The following is a 24740-nucleotide window of genomic DNA, read 5'->3' as shown; positions in this document are numbered from 1 at the left end:
GTACCAATCATCTTTTGAATTTCTGTTGTTTTAGGGTTTTTTGGGCTGTTTATAACAGTGAACAAACTGTAACATCCCATTCTTCCTGCACCTCCCAGACTTTTCGCTCTTATAAATGGCCCTATGGGTCTCTCTCGTTTGAAAGCGCTGAAACAGCAAACGAATTTGTTATTTGCTGTTACTTGTTGTTGTACATAAATAAAATAATTTCCAATATTATATATGCATTTTTATAATGAATTCACGTAAATATTTCTTATTTTGAAAAAAAATTGTACTAGTGTTTCTTTCCTAGTTAATCGTAAGATACTCATGCTTTTTGTATTCCTTGGCATTATACTTGGATATCGGGAATTACATCCCAGAAAGTATACTTGGTCTAGACAAACTATACAGTCAAAAAGCGACTTAAATGCCGACGAAGCATTTGCTTTCCTTATAAGATACTTGAACTAATAAATTCTTCAAAACAAGATAAGATGTTGTTGTCCAGTAGTGCAATAGGATTAGATCTGTCCAAAAGTGTCTAAAACGGCTTTGGCCACATCAATAACCTCAGTAGAGTAGAGGAGTTGATGCGGTGAATCGAGATGGATCTTGAAGAGCTTCGCCAAAATGGCTGGGCAATCAAAGATATTCTCGGGGGAGAGTTCAGTATGAATGCAGTGAGGACAACCTCTGTAGCTTCGATGGCCATCGGAAGATATTTTCACTTCTCTGAAGTGTTTAGTCCTCAATCTAGCAATGGTTGTGGATATAGTACGATCACAATTTAGGGCACTACTCATGGAAAAGGGGGTTGCCAGAGCCTCCGGGGAGGTTGGACTTCTACCTGTTGGTCCGCGGAAGGTATTTTATTTCCCTTCTACCACCCAAAGGAAAAACCAATGGTGGCATTCCCCAATCCGCCACCTGGGGACGCGCCCTCTATGTGTTACAGGCCCTCCCGAGGGAGATAAGATGTTATAAGATTATAATATGTTCTGTCCAAAGATTTAATAAGTGATGCAATGTCATTTCATTTGAATTTTAAACCAGCTTAAGTGATCACCCCAAAACTTTCTCTCATGCACTCTAACGAACTTTTCATGCCAGAGAACGGCATTCATGCACAATAGTTGCGAAATACTAACTTTTGGCGGGAATTTAGCATTTTTACTGAATCTACAGCGGGATCCTTGGTAATTAATTCCTCGCATGAGGTTAATAACATCGAAAAGCATTTGTGATTTACACACGTTTTTTTAAGTCGATTGAAACAAAGATTTGACACAAAATTGCACTTGTACAAGTCCCATACATAATTAATAAGTCCCATACAACAAGCGAACAATAATTAATAAGTCCCATACAACAAGCGAAAAATCCCATACATAATTTGATATATTTAAATCATGCGTTTTTAAATTACCATGATTACATGTTTCTGACAATATAGGCCCACAGAGGGTCAACTTATTGTTTGTTTTGGGTCAAACTTTGACAGACGTCTATACTATAGATGTTAAATCTGTAAACCAAATCTTATCTATCTTGCTCTCTTCGTTTTGTAGTTACCGTGTTAACTTACATTCGAGCAGCTGAACATACGGACTTCCTCTGAACAGATTTTACACAAAAGATGATAAAATGTACAAATTTGGTGTAAAAATCGTACACTATATGTCATTCTTCTATCTCAAAGCGTTTTTGAGTTATCTTTGTCACAAACAGAGATATATACAGACATTATCCAATAAATGTGTTTTTCGAACTCGGGGAGATCTAAAATGTAGTGATTCTTCAAAATCTGGAGTTCTAATTAATAACTATACAACATATATGAGAAAATAAAAAAAATAATTAGATTTTGGGGAAAAGTATGATGTTGAAGCAGTCACTGTTGGTTTTTCACGATTATCAAATAGAAAACTGTTTGAATTAACAAGCCAAAACAATCATACCATGGTTGTTTTATGAGGAAGTTTTGAGTGTGAATGCTCCATTCTTCGCACTCAAAAGAAGAAATCATGGAAATTTCCGAAGTTTAGTTTCGTTTGGTGTAGTTATATTAACGTCCCATTGTAAAACATCACTAGGGCTATTTTGGGATGGACCTCGTAATTTTGAACCACGGTCATATGACGAGGACGACACCTGAGCTGGCACCCCCTTCTTCACACCACACCACACCAGCGGGAGGACGTTTGGCATGACGGATTTAACGTGCAACAGACCCCCTTACACGACGGTTCTTCGGTGGAATCGGGTCTCGAACCTAAAACCCTACGTCTCACAAGCCGAGACCTTACCACCAGGCCACACCGGCCTTTGGTAATTCCCTAAAGAGAAACCATTAATGATGGACGAAAAATTAGAAAAGGCGATTCACACAAAAACAAAGATCTTACGTTCTTTTGGCTAAACAGCAAGAGTTCCAGCTGGAGCAAGATAGTGAAGCAAGAATTGCAGTTATTTGACTTAATAAAAAAAAGTGATCATCAAGTACAGGGTGGGTACAACTGATGGACCCGATTTAAAAATATCACATTTTCGAAACTACTGCACATACTACAATAAGTGATACATGAATTTAAAGAGAAATATGCCAAGTTTTTTTTTAGTTACAAATGTCCGATGGATGTCAAAAAGATCACACATCGAACATTTGTAACTGAAAAAAACTTGGTATATTTCTCTTTAAATTCATGTATTACTTATTGTAGTATGTGCAGTAGTTTCGAAAATGTGATATTTTTAAATCGGGTCCATCAGTTGTACTTACCCCATATTATAAAATTGGATAAAACTTTGAAAATGTATCCTCTAACATCAACTATAACTAGAATGGCATTTTCTGTTGCCAATTGTTGTAACAAAGCTATGAACTAGGCTGAGTGATTAAAGCATTGTTTGCGTTTTTTTTTAATTATACTTTAAAATGAATTCTAATTGTATTTTTAGTTCAATATATCTTCTTATTCACTGACACAGCAGCCCTGAATGGTCCCTGGTCTTTCTCAGAATTCTATTCTATGCCGTTCTGTTCTAGGTTAAGGCTTTCCCATTTGTCATCTTAATAATTTTTGAGTCTGTCCAGGCAGTCAGTCCACTTGTTTTGGTTTCCCACTTTTTTGAATACCACATGGTTTAGTCAAAAAGATCTTTTTATTGGCTCGATTGTCATCCATTGTTATTAATTGATCTACCAATTTAACCCTCTGTATTAGAATGAATTTAACAATATTTTGCAACTGAATAAATAAAGGAATATAAATATTGCAATTTGTGAATAACCTTATTTGGTGTAATTTTTAAAAATCAATTAAACATAATTATTTTTTTAACTTTTTTTTTTTCAAATTTTGATCATTTTTGGAAATTTTGGAAATTATTTATTTTTTGAAGATTTTCTTGGAAGGAAAAAAAAGTCAATTGATAAGAAATCCTATACCACTTCATGGATTGTGATGACTCTGAAAAGGTATGGATTCTGATTAAAAGCAAGTCAGTTCTAGAACAATTGTTCATGCTCAGATAATAAAAAAATTCAAATAAATAAAATTAATTATCTACGGTGGCATAATATATTAAATTTAATAAATCATGAAAAAAGCATTAAAAGCTGTTTCTTTGAATTTTAAAGGATTTTAAAGGTGTTTTAATTAACACTTAATTATGAAGTTGACTATCTAACACTATTTCTTTAGAAACCTCAGCAGTCAAAGGTTATTACATAAATGGCGTTTTTTTCCCCTCTTCATTTCACGGTTTAGTTTCACGCAGTTTAGTTTGTGTAGCAATAGGAATTTTGGAATTTCAATAGATTTAAGAAATTTCAGCACGGATTTATAATTTTTAACATATTTCTACTATTTAAAAAAAGAATTTATCTTTCAAAGTCATCCAAATATTTTTTCAAAGGAAAGTTGGACAGATCATACGCAAGTTTTATCTTCTTTCTAATTTTGCCAAACAAGAGAATAGCTTTATATAAATGAATTTTAACTTTATTCTTTTTTTTACTTTCTAATGCACGAAGTACACAAAAACAAAATACTGTGATTGTCAAAAAATTCAAACTCGTGATTTTGGCAAATTTTAAATCTCTCGGAGCTTAAAAGAGAAGTTTTTGATACTTGGTTCTAAAGTTTTTAGAATTATATCTATCTCTGAAGAAGAAATCTCAAAAACGCTTTAAGCTAGACAGATGAAATTTTGTATATGATCTGCACATAAAATATTTAGATTTCTGTCGAATTTTGAATGGAATCCATTTGGAAGCAGTCTACCTGTCCTGATGTCCGATTGCAAAGAAGTACAATAACTATAAAACTTAAAGAGATAAAATTAAGTACACAGATTTAGCATCTAAAATGTAGATCCATATCAAATTTAGAACAAATCTGTCAAAAAGTCGATCTTTTCTACAAAAAAAAAAAAAAAAAAAAAAAAAAAAAATCCTTAAAAAATGACCCAAAAATTCAAATTAAATATATTCAATTTTGGTTTCAATTGGTTCGATTCTTTTAAAGTTTCGTTTCAAACTTTCCAACTGTTGGGAAAAAAGCTCCGAAATACATATTCGATTTTCTTATTCGTGTGTATTTAAGCGCATATTAATCGTTAAAGATCGCTCTCTAGATTCATTAAAAATGGTAAATTATGCCATAAATCAGCCGTAAAACCATGTAATTAATTCGATTTTATTTATTTTACAAGTTTAGTTTAGTTATATTAACGTCCCGTTTTAAAGCAACACTAGGGCTATTCTGTGACAGACCTCTTAGTTTTGAACCTCGGTCGGATGACTAGGACGACCCCGCCCCTCTCCACACCAGCTGGAGGATGTTTGGCATGACGTATTTAACGTGAAACAGACCTCCTTACACGACTGTTCTTCGGTGGAATCGGCTCTCGAACCTGAAACCCTACGGCTCATAAGCCGAGACCTTACCACCAGGCCACCGCGGGCCATTTATTTCACTAAAAAGCAAGGAACTCTAAGAGATCATGGAGGTCTAATAATGAAATTCCGTATATGTGACATTCAAGTCTTTTTTTAAGATCTTTTCTATCTTAGACAGGTGGTAGAAACTCATGTTAGAGGTTTAAGTAAGCGTTAAAGAAAGTAAGTGTGAATGAGTACTTCAGCCCATTCTCGCTGGCTTCTTTTAGAAAAGGGGAATTAGTTTAGTTAGATAAACGACTCGTTGTAAAGCAAAACTAGGGCTATTTTGAACGATGGACGAGGACGACACCTGAGCTGGCACCTTCCTCTCCACACTAAATCAGCGGGAGGACGTTTGGCCCTAACAGATTTAGCGTGCAATAGACCCTCTTACACGACGGCTTTACGGCGGAACCGAGTCTCGAAACTGAAACCCAACGGCTCACGAGCCGAGACCTTACCACCAGGCCACCGCGGCCTAAGAAGATGAGAAAAAGAAAAATGTTATCAAAATACAAGTACAAATGTCAAAAATAAGTCATGAAATTAAGTTTGGATGATTACATTTTTCAAGAATATTATATATTAGAGTCAACAAGAGTGCTCTCTTCTCATCTTTTTCGTATATTTAAACTATCTTTTTTTTTTTTTTTCTTTTGCTTCTATTGTCTTCTGCATCCCCTGAACCTATAACGGAGGTAGAGTAGAGTGGGAGATGGGAAGCTCTTGAGAATCAAGGCAAGAACAAATTATACTTTAAATGATAATAATAAGCTTAATTCTCAATCGTGGGTACCTTCCTCTGCTTTCCGATGAAGTGATATAGTATGCCTCGTAATATAATGAAGAAAACTGAATATGAATTTTAAACGTGTCATATTCCACCACCTGAATCCAGAATTCGAAACAGATCTAAAATTTTGGTAAAAATACGTATTTAATTTTGGTAATACAAATTTTGGTAAATCGTTGAGTTTTGGCGTTACCGCTTTCACATACAAGCGAATATGCAGACAAAAATTTAATAGACGATTCTGTGATAAATATGCAAAACAAATTTCATACATATAGCTATTTGCATTTTGTATTATCATGTACACACTCATACGGGAGGATAGACTTTCTTTTGACGGATTTCGTACATATTTTGAAGAAAATTCCCAGATTTGGTGTTAGAGCAAATTTCATCGTTCCAGCTCACTTCTTTTTTAAGCAATTGTGCGCGAAAATGAATGGATATAATTCAAAATCTACATTTTTTTTATTATTATTATTCATTGAGGTTAAAAATGTAAAAATTCATCAAAATCTTAAAAGTTCTTTTTTTATCATTATGATAATTTTTGTATTTCATAAGCTAGAAAATAAAATAGGAAGAAATATCTACTAAAAAGAGGAACATAAAAAGAATTCAGGTGCCAAACCAAGTAAAAGAATTTTTAAAAAAATTTTAACTTAATATTTCTCGTGCAAGTCTAAAATTTGAAAAAAATTGAAAAAAAGAAAAAAATATAAATAATTAAATTAAAATAATCTTATCCGAATAGAAAAATATCGATAGCAGTTAAATTTCTTTCATGAGTTGTCTCACCTTTGACTTACAAGCAATTCATATGGATTTTCTCTGAGCTGATAGAGGTCTTTAACAGTTAAATTATTCAACAAGGAAAAATATTCTTCATAAGGTACCTGTAACAGAAAGAAACGCACCAGTTGTAAAACAGCGAGGATGAAATGTGAGAAAAAAAGATCAAACCGAAGCAAAATAAATAGTAGATGAAATAAGTAATCAGTAATGCATAATTTTGTTCATAACTTACCGCTTAATCGGTACAAGCTTAATCGTTAGGAGTATTGATTATATTTAATTTAAATTAAATCTCTTATGGATAATTTGATATTTAATGATTCTTTTTTCCTTCAACAGAGAATTTTTAAGCATATTATGACAAACCTTAAAAAGTATTACTTCAATAGCTTTATATCTAAAATTTTTATTCTGTTTGTTGTTTACTTAAATTTTCTTGATGGAATCGAGTTCCATGACATCTCAGAGGCATAAAAATATGTCTGAGTAATAATTCGCAAACTACATGTCGTCTTTTAAAGTAATATACTTTTATTTACGGATTCGTAATATAAAAATGTGAGCGAAGATAATAATCAGAAACTTTCTTCCATAGCTTCCAAAAAAATTGGACAAAAATCATACGATTAAATATTTGTTGAAACAATTAAAATGGCTTGAGTTTCATTGTAATAATAAAATCTTTTGTTGGAAATGAAAAACAAAAAATATTTTTAATGAGTTACTGAAATTCAATAAAAAATTCCACAGAAATCAAACTGGAATCATTAAACAGATTTCAAATTTTTAGAAAACTTTGAATCATGCATAAGAATACATTTTATTCTTATGCATAAATTTTGTTCTTTTCGGGGATTTTTGCTGAAAAAAAATCTTGCTTAATTTTTAATGAATTATTTTTTTATTAAAATTACAAAATGTAGCAGTTGCATTACTCTATCTTCTCTTTTGGATAATAGATGGCGATACTTGATTAGGTACGCATCAGATAGTGCATTGCGATTGCAAATAATGAGATGGAGATGCTGTTCTGTTAAGGTGTGCGCATTCATGTCTTGTCTTGTCTTTCGCGCTTTGTGTTTGTTTTGTGTGAAATGTGATGATTAAAGAAATGTTCCCGAAAACATGGGTCCTCTTGCTTCACTGCACAGATCAAAATGATCTTCATTCCACCATAAAAAAAATTATATACATATCAAAGTATATATATTCTTCTACATATCAGCAACACATTTTGTAATTCTAAGTCCATTAAGTAACAGTTCATTTTATAGAATGCAAACACACACAAATATTTTCCTTTATTATTGGTAGAGATTATAATGAAATTTAGTAGCGAAAGTAGTCAACCACATAGAAAGTTAGCGTATAAACGCAAACCCTGCCTAAAAAGTGTGATATTTTTATTCGTTATGCAAAACATTAATTAATTTATTGTACAATGAGTCCTACAAAGCATTTTTACTGCTCTCGATAGTTTTAATGACGACATCAATGTTGGTATTAGTGTTGATTTGATCAGAATATTACTGTTTTATCCTCTTCTTAAAATACATGAGCATGAAATACATGAATACGTTTTATTAAATAATTAAATATTCAATTATAGAAAGAATCCCACAAAACTTTAAAGCATTTTTTCCTTTTGTGAAAAAAGAAGGAAAAAAAACAGCTTTTATATTTTGCAGCAAACTTGGTGATATGCGCGAATTGTCATATTGTTTTTGTATTGAATGGAAAAAGAGATTTACAGCTTCTTTGTTAAATGATGATCATAAAACTAACTGATCCCTCAATTCATAAACACTTAGTAAATATCAAGTTTAGTTATATAAACGTCCCGCTTTTAAAGCAACGCAAGGACTATCTTGAACCTGTTTTTGAACCTGAAACCCTCCGGTTCTGAGGTCGAAACCTAATCACCAGGCCACCGCGGCCTTAGTTAATGTCAGAGAATGAGTTATAAGAGATGTTTTTAATTTTTTAAAATTTTCTTTGATTCTCAGACTGTTGTTCTTGCACTAAGCAAGAATTTTTAATTTTTATATTCTTTTAAAGGAGAAACGTTCAATTCATTCTAAACAGCTGTGTAAAGGACATTTTCTTGGATTGGTTAATAATATCCAATCCATATTCGAGTTTGAAAAACAAATGAGAAATCTTGGAACAATATGCAGGTGTTGTGCTGAACTGCATAAAACGTTATCATATTGTATAAATTTCAAAATACGTTAAAGCAGTAATTAATTATATCAATTCAATTTGTTCAAAAGAATGCCGAATAAAATATGAAATTTTTTACATATTTTACCAAGAGGTGAATGAAACACTCAACTATTACACGTACTTGTTCGGCAATGTGCAAAAACAAACCCTTTTAACCTTACATTAAAACAGAAAACGCATTTGAAAATGTCAGAAATACTAAACAAAAAAAAGGAATTTTTGAAAGATAAGAGAAATTTTTTATATATTTGTAGCTAAAAACTAGACAAGAGTAACAATTTGAATCAAGTTTTTTAGTCTGTATAATCATTAGGTCTTGCAAACAATACTCACGAATCCCAACAATTCCTTTGAAAGTTATGTGAAATAATATAAAACGCATATCACTAAACATTTTGTCAAGGCATCAAATAGAATTCTCACACTTAATAAGTTGTTGAATTTCATGCAAATATAGATAAATGTATCAATTTATGTATTTATAAACTTCTTGTACATCACTTCCTTAAAAATTAATGAGTATAGTTAAAGCTTTTTATCCGTGGCACCACTTGATTTTATCACTCTGAATTTCAAAATATTCCATTTAAAAATCTACATCACCATCATTCTGACGTTTTTGAATTGATTTAGTAACATTAAATAGAATATCAGTATAATAAAAAAAAAGAGATTCATTCAGAATATACAACACAGATACAAGCGGAAAAAAGTACAATCTTGCTAAAAATAAAAGAATATTAACATTAAATCCATCATTTTTAAAACCTGAGATAGCAAAGCTTTCGTGCCTGTTTTTGTCCTATTACTTGGAAAGGATAAATTTCAGTCACACAACAGTTTCTGACCAAAATAGCCATGATAGTGAACATATAACTTAAAAATCCTCAAGTTAAGTTAAAGTTATCTTTCTTATTTCTTCATTCTGTGAAATAAACACACACACATATATATATATACATACAAAATTTTCAGATAAATTTAATCTTTCTAATTTCTTTCATGATATTTAAAAAACAGACAAATTTTTATATTATATTATAATACGAAATCCACATGATTTCCGAATTAGATCCATTTCCTGATTTTGCAACCAACTTAAGCAGCTAAACATCCATTTAAAAAAAAAGTACTTACCAAAGTGGTTCTATTTTTTCCTTCGCAATAATAAGGATACTTATTGCAAAATTCTTCATCAGCTTCGTAGCAGCGTGTGGGATATTTTTTACAAAACCGTTTTCTGTTGATTCTGAAACAAGTTATCATACAGTAAAAAATCAGAAATAAAGTTTTGATTTTTTTTTATCGTTTTCATATAATAGAAAAGAAATTGAACGCCATTAAATAAATCGAAAATATTTACAAATTTTCTTTCGCAATGTTTTTGGACGTCAGATCCATCCTCTAAATTAATATTATTGCATTTTTCTTACCTGATTACAAATAGATTTTTAATTTGACTGTTGAATCCGGCCCGTGAAAAGGGCTATGACGCATAAGTAGCTAAAACGTACTCTTGACCCTAGATGGCGCAACTGAAACATGAGACCCTAAATTTCGACTTACATTCGATGATTTTTCCAGCGGGCTTGTCTATGACAAGTGTCAAGCTACAAAAACAAACACATCAGTCTTCTGCTTTATGGAAAGAAAATAGTAATATTTGAAACATCATATAGTTGTGGTTCACTAATCTGAAAGATTTCTCTCTATGCCCTTGAAGTCATTCTGTTTGAAAGACCATAATTGTTTCCATCTGCATGTTTTAGGATCTTTTATACAAGTAAAAACTCGGCCTTAGTTTCTGTTGCTATTTGTATAGTTTTATTTAAAATTTAAAAAAAAAATCACTAGACATTCTCATATGAAAATTCGCCCAAAATATATTTTACTATAGTTTGAAATGATTTCGGAAATTTCAGAATACAAGTTTGAAATCATATTCCATTTTGCAATGAATAGTTCAAGCTGTAACTAAATGTTTACAAATTCTGTGTCGATCAAATATAAGAACTTGTTTGGAATTAGGGGTAGGAAGGTCCAAATTCTTGTTATATTTCGAAGCTATTTTTGTCTATCCGACAAACAAGATTCTTTTAAAGAACGACCGAAGCAAAAACCATATGCTGTACCGATTATATTTCATAAATTATATGCTCAAGTCGATGATTCAAAATTTAAAGTATAAATTTATGGGTAATGAAGGAACCATTGATGTAAGTTAAAATCACAAAAATAAATTTGTACAGCCGGAAACGTCAACCTTATTAGCTAAATGGAGCTGTTGTTGTATTTCAATGCAATCAATTTAAATTTTCGATTGCAGACTGACAACATGCAACAGTTCATGAAGGCTATGATGGTAGGCATTGCAATCTTCTCTGAAGCTGTCCCACCCAGCATCAGAAGCGGCGTTAGCAGGAGGGCAATTGCCCCCCTGTCGGCGAGAAATCTGGAGTTTCCTAGGCAAAAGTTTTCATCACTTCAGGACGCTTGTGATGAACTGAGCATTAATTTAGGGGCATTAAGAACTGGACAAGTTAATTTAAAAATCATCTTAAGGTTAATATACTATAAACAATCAAAATATCCATGTAAATTTAAGAGGTTTGACTACATTTGGCAATATAACCGACAATGAGATAGGGGAATAAAATGTTGCATTTTGCCGATCGACTTACTAAGAACTCAATCCGAGTGATGGCAACGACGTTAAGATTTCCGCAGAAAAAGTCAGCATGTGAATTTTAAAAAATAATAATAATATTTAATTATCTTCCATTAAATGTAAAATGAATAATTATTAGTTATTTTGAAGTCAGAGAAATTGTACTTACCCTCCCCTTCAACAAACTTTCGCCACCGCCTCTACAAAGCATAAGGATACCACAGTACCCCACCGATAAACAAAAAGAGCAATCAGAGAGCACCAACCACCTCTTTCATTTTAAGATATTTTGGATCATCATACAATAAGACATTTCCCTCAGAAAGATCTACTTTGGCCCATCCAAAATATCTAGTAGTTAAATAGACTTTTTTCGGATTGGATTAATGAAAAGTTACTAATCAAGTTTCAAGGAAATAACTGTAAAAACTGTTTCTTTAACCAAGAAAATGACAAAAACGTTTTCAGTAGTAATTAAATCTGTTGAGTTTCCCAATTCATTGGTCATTTACTTCTTTTGCCTCTCTAAAGTTCACTTTCTTTAATTAGCTGATCATCCGTTCCTAGTATCTTTCTAGGTTGACATTCGTCGTCTTTACCACAAAGTCTCTGTGGAGAGACCAAAAAAATACCATGACCTGTAACTATATGGAAAATAGTCACCAAATGGCGGACATGACGAAATCGCAGTAAAATTTTTTATCGCCAAATGTCTCCTAAATGCCAGGTATTTTCAAAAAACTCGTCAATAAAGGCGATAACTTTCTAAAGTGTGTATAGTTTTACATAGTAAGTATTCTAATCTGTCTTCACGAATTTTCCATGAAAGTAGTTATGTGCATTTATTATCTTTGTGTAAAGTACACGGTGATTTTAAATGAATATTCCAATTCTTTAGGTCTGTTAAAACAAAACAAAACATTGTACAGTTTTTCAGAAATCAGAAATTGAAAATAACAGTTGGAAATTAAATTCAACACAATTATAAGTGTTCGATTTAAATTCTTCCAAAAAAATGACGGAAATCGAAACATTACGATAGCTCAACTCATAATTTTTTCTGCATATCTGGTGTGAAACTTTGAAAGGATGCAGATATGCGTGTATGGCGATATTTAAACTTTTTTCTGGGGCTACATCAAACAGCAGATGTTTATTCTGCTACCAAATAACATAAATAAATTTTGGACAAGTGTATCTTCAAGCTTTCAAAGCATCACATCACAGATGCTGAAATATATGGGATGAATTATCGTATCGTCTTGATATTGATTGATTATTAGAAATGCTTATAATGAACACTTATATTCGCATTAGATTAACATTTTCAACTGCTGTTTGTAATTTCTGATGAACAGTCAGGTTACATTTTTGTTTATTAATAACCCTGCAAAATTCGTATATTCATTTATAATTACCCTTTATACCTAATAAAGAAGACCTACGTATAGGTTGTTGTCATATCTGCGTCTAGCTGATCCCGGTTCCAATCAAACATTTTTATGAGACTCCATAATGAATTTAAAGCTTTAGCTTCGATGAAGAAAAACAAAAATTGTTACCCATTGTTGTTGCAAAAAGTCATTCCTGGCATGTCGATCGTCTTTGGATTTTCGATGCGAATATCCACGATGGTAGGATACTGCAATATGTGGGCGAGTAGTGTGTAACTCTGGTAGAAGAATCCGGTAAAGCAGACGAGAAGGACAAAAATCTTGAAAGCTCTCCTGTACTTGTTTTCTGTCGAAACAATGTTTGACACGGCTGTCAGAGAGGACTCGCGGAGAACCATCGAGGTGTAGCTTTTCAGAGACCTCTTCCGAGGTTCCGGGCCGTCTGCTGTTTTCATGTCAGTTTCCATTGTCTGAAATAAATTTTTTTTTAAAAAAATTGTGATTTTTTTTCTTTTGTAATAATTTAGAATTATATATGTGTAATATAGAAGGCTTTTATTTGAACTCTTCAAATAATCTAGTAAAATTACTAGCGGTTAGTTTTATGGAAATGACTAATACTTCGCTATACGAAATTTTTAAGAGATAAAAAAACTTTGAAGAGATAAAGTTTAAAAAATATAGGAAGAACATAAAAATAACTAGAAATTAATATAAGAACTTCAACAAAAAATATTTTATTCGAAAATCATCTTGAATATGTTTCTTGAAGTATGTAATAAAAAGATTAGAATTTAGAATATTATTTTATAATAAGTCATACTAATAATCATTATAATGCATTACGTAATTCACAACACATATGGGCTAAGTTACAACATCAAGAATAAAATTGCAAAACCATCCATACCATATATAAAAAAAAAACATATTTTTAATTTTTTACAGTGATATTAATTTATTATGCTGTTGATATAATTGATGATGATAAGAATATAGAGGTAATTAATAGTCAGAAATTATCTGAGTATGAAATTATTACCAATGTGTTGCTGTTGTTACCAATCAATTATGCTGTTGATATAATTGATGATGACAAGAATATAGAGATAATTAATAGTCAGAAATTATATATCTATAAAATTATTAACAATCTGTTGCTGTTGTTACCAATCAATTATGCTGTTGATATAATTGATGATGACAAGAATATAGAAATAATTAATAGTCAGAAATTATATATCTATAAAATTATTAACAATCTGTTGCTGTTGTTACCAATCAATTATGCTGTTGATATAATTGATGATGACAAGAATATAGAGGTCAGAAATTATCTGCCTATGAAATCATTACCAATCTGTCTTCCAACTAATTATAATAAGAAAGTTATTCACATATTATTTATTTCCATTACAAGAACTTCGAAAAACATCATAGCTGTAAGTAAAATAGGATTAAAAACAAATTTAGAATTCGATTTGGAAAAATGGTGAAAATCTTTGGAAGACAAAATCAAAAATATTGTTTATACCAGTAAATTATAGTTTAGTTCATAAAATTCTAATTTTCTTTTCATTGGACTTCTCCGCTAACATAATATTAGGAGCTTATAATAACTTTTAAAACATGAATATAGATTTTTATTTTGTATTGCTATACCATTAGCTACATTGGTTATATGATGAAAAATTGCATTTAAATGAACTCTAAGAAAATAAGCATAATAGGCAACCACAATTTGGAGAATCATTCAGTTTGTTCATATTCTTTTCAACCACAAAATACGGCAAAACAGAAGCCTAAAAGGGGAAGTATTCTTTATTTTTTTATTATCCCATTAGCTCTCACGATTTCTATCTGGGAATTTTGGAATTTTACGTACAGCACTACGGCGCCAAAAGCATATTTGGTAAACCTGATAGATTCATTTCATTCTACATCCTTTATATATCAGTCAAAATAGTGTGTAGCAGAAATTGTGTATTCTGTTGTCGTTTCTTTACAACAAGCGAACAAATTTGAAATTCGTCTTAAAATTGAACGGAACAGAATTGCCATATTTGAAGCATTATATTTCTGGTTTGGTAATAATAATAATAATAATAATATAATTTAGATGTATAGTAAAGATCTATTCTTACTCAGTCTTTTATTTTTTTATTGAAATGATTTTATTGATCATTTTAACGACAGCCTTTTTCAAAAATATTAGTTATTTTAAAAACAAAACATAATTTGAATATAATTATACTGTTGCACAACTTTTTGTGCGTATCTATAACTTATCCGGCTAAGAATTTTAAAAAAATGTCAGTGAATGGGTTAATAATGAATTTCTACTTATCAACTGTCTCTCTGAAGAACAGCTTTTTTCATCTTACCAATTGCCATGTCTCATTTCAGCTAAATAAAAAAAATAACACTATTCCCCGAAATGAGTTCTTTGTTATCAAATTAGTCAGAATGACATTTTTTGACTTTGTTCCTGACTGTGTCAAGAGCTCTGGTTTTTTTTTATTTTATTTTAAAAAATTTCAAATGCAGGACCAAAAATTTACTGCTTGCCCTCTCTCAATTTGCTCAAATTACTCAAGTTTTATTTTTTATTCACATATGTTTTCGTAAAATTTAAATCGTTTGTAAATAAAATAAGACAGAACATAAGACTTATTTCTTTATAGTTGGCAACTCTTTAAATTACAAAAGTTTTAACATGTACTATTAGCATCTACTTTTTATTACTTTAATTAATTAATTAATTAAAGATATTCCAACTTCTTCCTCTACTTTATCCAGGCTCAATGCAATGATAATAACAGTTTCAATTTAATGTATCGTATGCGCAATGTAGCTTGAGAAGTTATTCACGAAAGTATATTAAAGAACCTTAAAACTTTGTTAGGTTTTTTTTCAACAGTAAAATTCTTTTCGAAATTGAAAAGATCTCAGTAGTATATATATTGCCAAATTCGAAAATATGTAGGTGCCAAATATGATAACTTTAAATCTGATCGTTAAGTAGCTAAACCGCTCAAAAACGACAAAGGTAGTTTTATTTTCATCAGAAATCATGAAATGCTCACATAATGAATGCCAATCAATGTGAATACTTTATTGCAATTAGTATGGGATAAAGAGAAAAAAGTGACTCATAGTGCAGTTTTATCTAATGATCATTTGTAAAATAATTTCATATAATAAATTTTGATATACTAGAAATGAAGAGGAATAACTGTAAACCGCAAAAGGAAATATAGTATGTCACGAGAAATAAAAATAAAAATTATCATCTACATACAGTATTTTTTAAATATATCAACGAAAAAATTATAATTGATGAACAAATAAGATTGTTTGATACGGTCTTAAGTACTTCTCTTTAGTGGTTTTAATCTTTGCTGTTTTGGAGTTGTTTTAAAAAGGTTATTTCTATGAAAACCATGAAAGATGTCTGATTTTCCTCAGGCATACTTACAAATGAACCAATTGTAGGGAATATATAAAGCTATATTTTATTTGTTGATGGGTGTAAGTAGATAAATAGAAAATATAATATAAATATAATTCTAGAAATCATTTCGAATCACTTTACATATTTTGAGATTCAACTTAATCGAATGTCTCTCAGTATTTTACTAACAGCAATTTCTTTAAAAGAATATTAACTTGATTCGCATTTATGAAATACATTTTAATGAATAAATATAAATAACAGAAAATTCAAGTCTTTGTGCAAATTATGGGAGTAGTAAATGAGTTATGTTCTTTTACTTTTAATTTTTAACGTTTAATTTGTAAGATAAAAACTCTTTGAAAAGTAAAGTAATTATTTTAAAATATTTCTTTTGTAATCATAAATATACTTTAAAATGAAGGATTGACTTTGTTACTTCAGTTAAAATTTTATTGCTTGAGGGATTAAATAAATCATATTTATTGACTATAAATGTTGGGAAATAATGCCGACTTAGTTTAATTATAAAATTAGAATTCCCTCATAAAATTACTTATTTTAATTTAAGACATAAAATTGGTAAGGTACGCAAACTAAACAAAGAGCAAACATATTAAAACTGATGTTGAAAGATTAAAAATTACATTCGAAAATTAAGATCAAAAAGATTCTTTTATTCAATGTTTTCAAGAGAATTAATTCAATGGAAGAACATTCTTTGGGTAAATAGAAGCTGACAGGTTTAAAATCTGTAACAAAGATATTTATTATCTATCATCGAACATGCTTTGTAAAAACAAAGTAAGAGATTTAACACACGGAATAAAATTTATCATCTTAATCATAAAATAAAAATTACTACAAAACTAACATACCTTCAAACTATCTGTGCTATCTGAAGACCGTATATGCAAAACTGCAGATGATGAAGTGTGAAAGAGCAGCTTGTTTTTACTCTTTTTTTTCACGCAAATTTCTCGTTACTTTGTGAACACTTTGCGAAAACCGTGCATTAAAACTCTCTTCTACTGCCTACACTATAGATTATTTATCACGGCTTCGTAATAAAACTCCCATTCATATACATTAAAACCCACAAACAAAATTAACCTTCATAATATATGAATGTATGATACAACGCAGAATTGCGTGCGTGTGCTCCAGTTTCTGAACTGTCATAGGTTCCTGTTAAGATATCAACATTTTTTTAAATATTCATTCCGGTAATTGCAGTGAATAATTTTCGAAGTATCTGTCATAAGCACATTTAGAAAAATAAACCGATGCTGTAGATTAATATCGAGGAATCCTATAGAGATACATTTCATTAAATACTAGATTACTAAAATTATATGGTTAATTCTCAATAAATATATATTATAATTCCATCAAAGTCAGTTTAAAAACTAGTCAAAAGAAAAGTTTAATTAATTTCAAAACAGAATGAATAAATATGTTTGAAAATTACCTTTCAATAATCATCCATGAATTAAAAATGAAGCGACTGGTAACAAATATTTACGAATGAATTCACTTTTATTCTAAAGGGTGTCCCAAAATTAACGTAAGATTTGAATTTCCCACCATTCGTGCAGTAAACCTATTTAAAAAAAAAAAACATTTCATAGCTGATAGTTTAGGATTAGAAAAAATGGAGCAAGCAATAAAACAAGTTCATGCAAGATTTGAATTAAATAAAAAACACAGTTTTTTTTCTTTAAATTGTCATTTTTTTATTGAGTTGTCAAGTACACAGGATAGGGTTATGTAATGAATAACATATAGGACAAATGCCTCCACGGCTTTGTTAGCACATACGCACTTTTTTGTCGAAATTTTCCGCTGTCATTTTGCATAAATATAGCTGAATTTCTTTGATGCAGCATTAAATTTTCTCCTTCAGTGCACGTGTGCTTGTGAGCTTGTTAGCATAGACCTTTGACTTCAAATAACTCCATAAAAAGAAATCTAGTGGTGTTAAATTCCACGATCTAGGGAGCCAATTTTTAAATTTTCGAACTATGACCGCCAGACTTACATTATTTTTGAAATATTGTTCAACAATGAAAACACATTGTTCTATCGTGTAACGCTCCATTTTTACAAAACCCTAAACTAATAGCTGTCAAATGGTGTTTTTTAATAGTGTTGCCAACACTTAATTGCACGAGTTCAAATCTTGCGTTCATTTTGGGACACCCTTTACATGGTATTTAAAGACTAGAATGCATGTCTGTTTAATAATTTAATAAAAGTGTATAAATTTTGGCTCAGTTAATGATATATGAAATTTCAAGTTATGGACATTTAAAAGCATGAGTTGAAGTTTCACATATTTTTAATCTCTGTTGAATAGAATCTTCAGTAGAATCTTAGTGTCGTGGCACTTGCATTCTTATTGAATGGACTATCTACCTAAGGACTAATCGTTATGTGGATGTATAAAACAGTTGATTCAATTGAGAAAGAAAAGAATTAAAATGCCGAAAGTGATTTAGACGTGAAGAATTCAATTTATATAATGAATTTTTTAGTTTTTGTAGTCAAATGTAGGATATGAAAACATTATAGAAGTAGAAACCATTTCGTAATTGCATACGAATAAATGTATACCTGGTTACACTGACAATTTGTTCACTGCTAATCGGGAGACAATTTTTTCTTCCAATAGCATGAATTTTCTTGGACCATTTTTTACAAAATATTACCTTTTGAGAACTTTTTTTTTTCAGAATTCTATGTATGATGTCATTCCGGAGAAACAACGTAGAAATTCCATTTAGACTGTTCTATTGGACTATGTAATATGAGTGAATACAGAAGAATTCATTTTCGCCAGAGTAAAAGTCATAATTACCCCCAGCATAAAGGAACCCAAGTGACGAAACAAAAAAGATTAAAATTGGGCAAATCAATATGAAAGGACGGGCATTGCTGTCTGTTATCCCGAAATTTCTAGTTGCGGCTCTGTATTTGCAGTAATGACTTGATGACAAATGAAGAAGAATGAATATTAATTATTAGCTGAAAAAAAATCATGTATCTTTTTTAAGTTAAAAGTGATAAACTGCTTCTTTAATTCTTTAGTTGTTTTATTTCATTGAATCTCATTACCATCCATTTTGATGTGAAATGATATTGAGATAAAAGACATGTACACAAAAGTTTCGATATTATTTTAGAATAAAATATAATAATAAATTATTGGAAGCAAATGAAAATTAATATTTTTTAGCCTTCAACGGATAGATTCGCAGAAAAAGAAAAGTGTGTTTTTTATTTGTTTCAAGAATGGAAATTTTTCTTTTCTTCACATTTTTTCTTTCTTATATGTCACCCAAAGTCAGTTACAGATTAATTATTAGAAGTTAGGCTGTGTGTCATAAAAAGAACATGTAATTATAAGGAATCCTGAATGACAATGAAGGAAGTATTTCGACATAATTTAAGTTTAAACATAAATAATTCATTTTTTATAATGAAATTCTTAATCTAAAACAAAAATTTATTCATTGCATGCTTCTTTCTTTAATAGCCATAAGATTCGTAGAAATATGTTTTATATTATTCACTAGTAATATGAACCTCATTGTTTTTTATATATCATCAGTTTGAGTAAGTTTTAAAAAAACTATTTGATATTATTCTTCCAATTGACGCTAGAAAGCAACGCATTCTTCATCAAACAGTCTTACCCTTTTTTGAATAATGTCAATTTTTAAAAGTGTCAAAAAATGAGATATTCATCATAAAATGGAAAGGAGGGAAATGTCTTATAGATAAAATAAATATGAAATTATAATTCCTATGCGTAAAAAAGAAAAAAGCAAACACCGAAATAATCAGATGACAGAAACAATAAACTATTTCTATGGATAACTTTATTTTCGAATTCCGTACGATTTTAAATTGAAAATTTTTTGGGTTCTTCGAAGTCAGGGATCAGAAGCTGGTTTCCTTATTTGTGGATATGGTATATTTCCTTGAGTATCGATTGCAGTTATCATTAAAATCTATTTCCAAAAATATAATTTAAGACTAAAAGTTTGTTTTGGTATTGAAAGTGCCATCCCATCAGAATCATTTCATTTCTAATTTGCTCTGACACTGGTTGTATTTAAAAAATATACCAACAATTTTATAATACAATTGCGAGTAACTTTTGTTATCATTGTAATCTCAGTCACTAGATTCCGTTTAGTTAGATTTTGGACTATAACTAATAAATATTCCTTTCGGGTTTCACACATCTACACAAACTTTGCCTTTTGGGAACGATCGTTATCAGAACGAAAAAATGGTGTAACAAAATTATTCTTTCATCCACACAACAAAGTTAGAATGATGCAAAAAAAAAAAAAAATCACTTGGACGACAGAGCTTATGAATAGTAGACACGCTCAATTGTTTTCTGTATTTTTTTTTTCCATATTGTTTTCCGCTATTATCTTTTTTGTTTATTTGTTGTTTTTTGTTACGTAATGTGAGTTTTTTAACCAGTTCATGGCTATTAGCAATTTTAAGCAGTTATGTTCTATGGTCTGAACCAACAATTGATAAATAAAAGTAATTTCAAATTATTGCTCTATTTGTCTTTCTGTTATATATCAGATGTTCGCAATTATCGTTTGGCACTCTTCGTGCTTTTTCTTGTGAACAGTTATTTTTCATAGAATCTTTAAATAAATTTATGAAAACAGTTTTATAAATACGCTTTTATTATTACACTAAAATATATATTTTTTATAATTTTAATTACTTTCAACTTTTAACCTTTAAATGATTTATAATAAATATTGCCACACAGAAAAAACTAAATACATTATAAAACATCTCGAAATAAATAATCGAATTTCTTATTTCAAATGTGATTAAACCTATGTAAGCTAAAATTTAACAGCTTGTAATAGCCAAAAAGTCAAATAAATAAAGATAAAGAAAATATTATTGGCAACATGACGTAAAAATTGATAAAAAAAATTCCTGAAGTGCACGTGCTTTACTTCTTTTGAGTTATAAATTTTATCTTAGAAGCGAAAATGTCAGTGCTTTTTTTTCTGTTTTTCGTTTATTTTTAAAAATAAGCAAAATAATTTCCTTAAGTTGCAATTTCTAGAAATTTATTCACGACATTATTATGGAATTTTGAAATAAATTTCAATGAAATTCACGGAAAATGGTGAGATTTGATTGAAATCAAAATTTCATTTAATTAATAGACTAACCGATACTTAGATTCCAAATACTGAAAAAATGAATAACCATCGAAAGTGCACACATTTAAAAGATTTCAAAATTCTATCTCTACAAGAAGTTTAAATATCGATTATCATATTCACTATTTTCAAGCATTAAAAGAAGTCAAGTGAAATACTAGTGAGTAAAAACCAGTAAATGTATTGAAAATTTTAATTAACTTACACTAACATCCCATTTTGTAATCACAAGAGAGATACAGGAAGTGGAGAGAAAAATTTAAAATGCGCAAATGAAATAAATTTATGAAAAAACAAAATAGTGTATTAATTTTGTAAGATTCTTTATTGAGAATTTCTAATAACAAAGCGTTCAACTTATATTTTTCACTTAAACATTTCATGAAAACCATACATTTTGCAATAATGTGAATTAAGACCTTGTAAGATAACAGAAAATGTGGAATTAAAGTGATTGTTTTTAGAGCTCATCACAATATAAATATCTGCATTTAGATTTCAGAATAACTTTAGCACTAGAACGTCCGTTGGTGTCAGTTGGACACCGGAGCTAGTTTAGTTTGTTCTCCTTTCTGAATTCTAGCATGGAATTTGAAAATTTTTTGTGACTTTTAGTTATTTTCCATGGGGATTACATAGGAAAAGTTTTGTGGTTCCAGGTTAATTAGGAGAGATTTTACAACTAAATATACGTCCGCTGGTGTCGTTTCGACACCACGGCAATTTATCATTATAAATAGCTGTCGTTCAACAAACGATTGTTAGCTAAGTAAAACAAACTTCCCAAAGTACTATCGCAAATTTTTTTGACCTTGAATGTAGTGTTATTAGGTTCACAGAGGAAATGAATAAATTATTCTAAAATTGTTGTGATTAAGTGTTTCGCTACACAGCATTTGCGTATCTGATCATAAAAAAAGTTCAAAAATTTCATCCGATTTTCGAACTTTAAGCAGAGCAGGCATCCAGAAACGATGGCTCGTTGAAAAGACTAAGCCCTGATGAAATTGCGAATTTGTTCCCAGAGCTTTCTGTATATGAATCGGATGATGGTGAGCTGTCTTGTTCTAATTTGGATTCCGATGAAGACATAAGATTGCGTGAAAGTGACTGCGAAGAATCTGAAGAAGTATTTTGTTTTGTTACAGTTTTTTTATGATATAAAGGATCATAATATATGATAATTACACGAAATAATATTAAAAAGTTTTAAAACTAAACCCTACAGAACAGTAGTCCAGCAATTATTTAGTTATTACATTTTTTTATATATATTTTATATCGCGGTATCGAAACGACACCTACGGACGTTTAAGGGTAATCGAAATCCCAGACGTTCTAGTGTTAGTAACTATCTAGTTTTTTTCATTTATATAGCACTCATTCCAATTTTTATTAAAAATTGAACATTGAAGCTTATACAAATCAGCATGCTTCTGCTCTTAAAAGCATTTGCATTAATTGTAAATAATAATTCTTTTACAACAAGCATTTGATTTATAAATTTTAAAAAAGTCAAATAGATTCTAGATCTTCAGTGTCTAGAGATTTCTAAATCATTAAATAAATATAAATGTTCAATTATTTCAAATATGAATTCTTTTGATTAAAATTTTTTTAAAAATTCCACAATTAAAAACAAAAAAAATTATTTCTTGTCATTGAAAGAGATTTTAGATGATAAGCATACGATTCATAGAATAAATTAGAAGACATTTTTCGTTTAAATGTGGATGAACTTATAATATTTCAATGCAGAGAAAAAAAAAGATTTTTTAGTAAGATTTTAAGTGGACATACAATAACTTTAATTCGTACAAATTATTGTGCAAACAGAATATCTGAACATCAGAACATTTAATATATCTATCCTTTCACTATTTTTTTAAGTAATGCTTAACCCTTTCACGACTGGCATGTCATATATGCATCACTCACAACCTGGCGTACCACCCCTGCATTTTTGGAAATCGAACTCATGGGACGGTGATGCCTATGTGCATTCTTAAGTGGAACAGTTTTTAATCGCTACTAGATGGCACCCTGTGTCCATTACTTTTGAAATATAATTTTAGAGCCTGACCTTCAGTTTGTTCATATTCAGCCTTCGGTATTTTACTCATCAGCTGTTGCGGGGGAGGGGGAGGGGTGATAGTAATGTAAATAAACAGTGCTGGGTTGTGCAACTTTCCACTTGATAGAATCATTCACGTTTCCGATCTTCCACCAAATTCTTTCTTTATTATTTTTTTTTTGTTTTATTTTATTTATTTATTTATTGTTATTACTGTGTAAACGTAACTAGTCTTTTTGGGTTTTGCTGTCAGTTATGTTGTATTTTGCGTAGTTTTTGATACATATCGCGTACTTGTCTTTTTAGTGCGGAAAGCCTTGGTTTCGGTTTAATATGGCAAAAAAAAACGTGGTTTATCAGAGGGAAAATTGTGCTCAAATTATGAATGAACTAATAATATAAAAGAGTAGAAAAAATGACTAAATTAGGACTTAAACCTTATTTATTTATTTATTTTTCCCTAAGTTAGGCTTATCGACGCAAAACCTTCGCCCTGTGTGGGATGATTCCTTTCGCATACGTACTGTCCAGTGCGTACGTCTAGAATAGAGGCCTCCCGTCCCGAAAGGGTTAAAGTAGATTTCCAAAGTATAACTTTGAAATTTGAGCGCCAGAAAGCTCAAAACTCGAATCCTAGCCGAAGGCTTCTTCATATTTGGAAGAAATAATCTCAATCTATCTCAGGCTTTGGTTATTGAATATAGTATTAAATATATATGGTCTGTACGAAATTCGGATTTTAAAAGAGAAGTCCAATTAAAGAAAAAGATAAACAACTCTTTTAAAAGATAAATAATTAGCCATTTTAAGATGGAACACTCATAGAAATAAAATCATCATCACTCATCATTTAAAATCATAGAAATAAATTAGGTTAAAACTATTCAATAGGCAGCCGCTTTAACGTCCGCAATTTTAAGGGGATCCGGGACTTCAAGGTTTTTTCGTAAAGTATTTTCAGCATAATTTAATTTTAAGCTTTCATTGAGTTTACAAGTAACATGCATTTGAAATTATTCAAATTAAAAACAAGATTCATTGTTTATGTTTTGGTAATTATTCTGACAGCATTCCTAATTAATCACATCTAGCAAGTTTTATATTATATTATTTTATAATTTTAAAAAGATATATTTATTCATAATTTAAAACAATATCCAATCTAATAGTTAAAAACAATTGGCATT

At 30.1% G+C, this 24740-nt stretch overlaps 1 protein-coding gene across 1 annotated transcript in view; it reads right to left on the bottom strand.

Moving 5' to 3' along the window:
• The window catches only part of LOC129962800 (uncharacterized), a 47233-nt gene extending 30073 nt beyond the window's left edge, over nucleotides 1-17160 (bottom strand). The window contains exons 1-5 of the mRNA XM_056076796.1: nucleotides 17139-17160; nucleotides 12975-13276; nucleotides 9882-9993; nucleotides 6522-6619; nucleotides 5-147 (exon numbers count right to left, since the gene is read on the bottom strand). Coding sequence (XP_055932771.1) covers nucleotides 5-147; nucleotides 6522-6619; nucleotides 9882-9993; nucleotides 12975-13273 — 652 coding nt within the window. The 5' untranslated portion in view covers nucleotides 13274-13276; nucleotides 17139-17160. The remainder of the gene's footprint in view (nucleotides 1-4; nucleotides 148-6521; nucleotides 6620-9881; nucleotides 9994-12974; nucleotides 13277-17138) is intronic.
• Between the last annotated feature and the right edge of the window lie 7580 nt (nucleotides 17161-24740).

This window comes from Argiope bruennichi, chromosome 3 (genome assembly GCF_947563725.1).
Source record: "Argiope bruennichi chromosome 3, qqArgBrue1.1, whole genome shotgun sequence".
In the NCBI taxonomy this organism is placed as follows: domain Eukaryota; kingdom Metazoa; phylum Arthropoda; class Arachnida; order Araneae; family Araneidae; genus Argiope; species Argiope bruennichi.
This window is presented reverse-complemented; position numbering and strand designations above follow the sequence as displayed.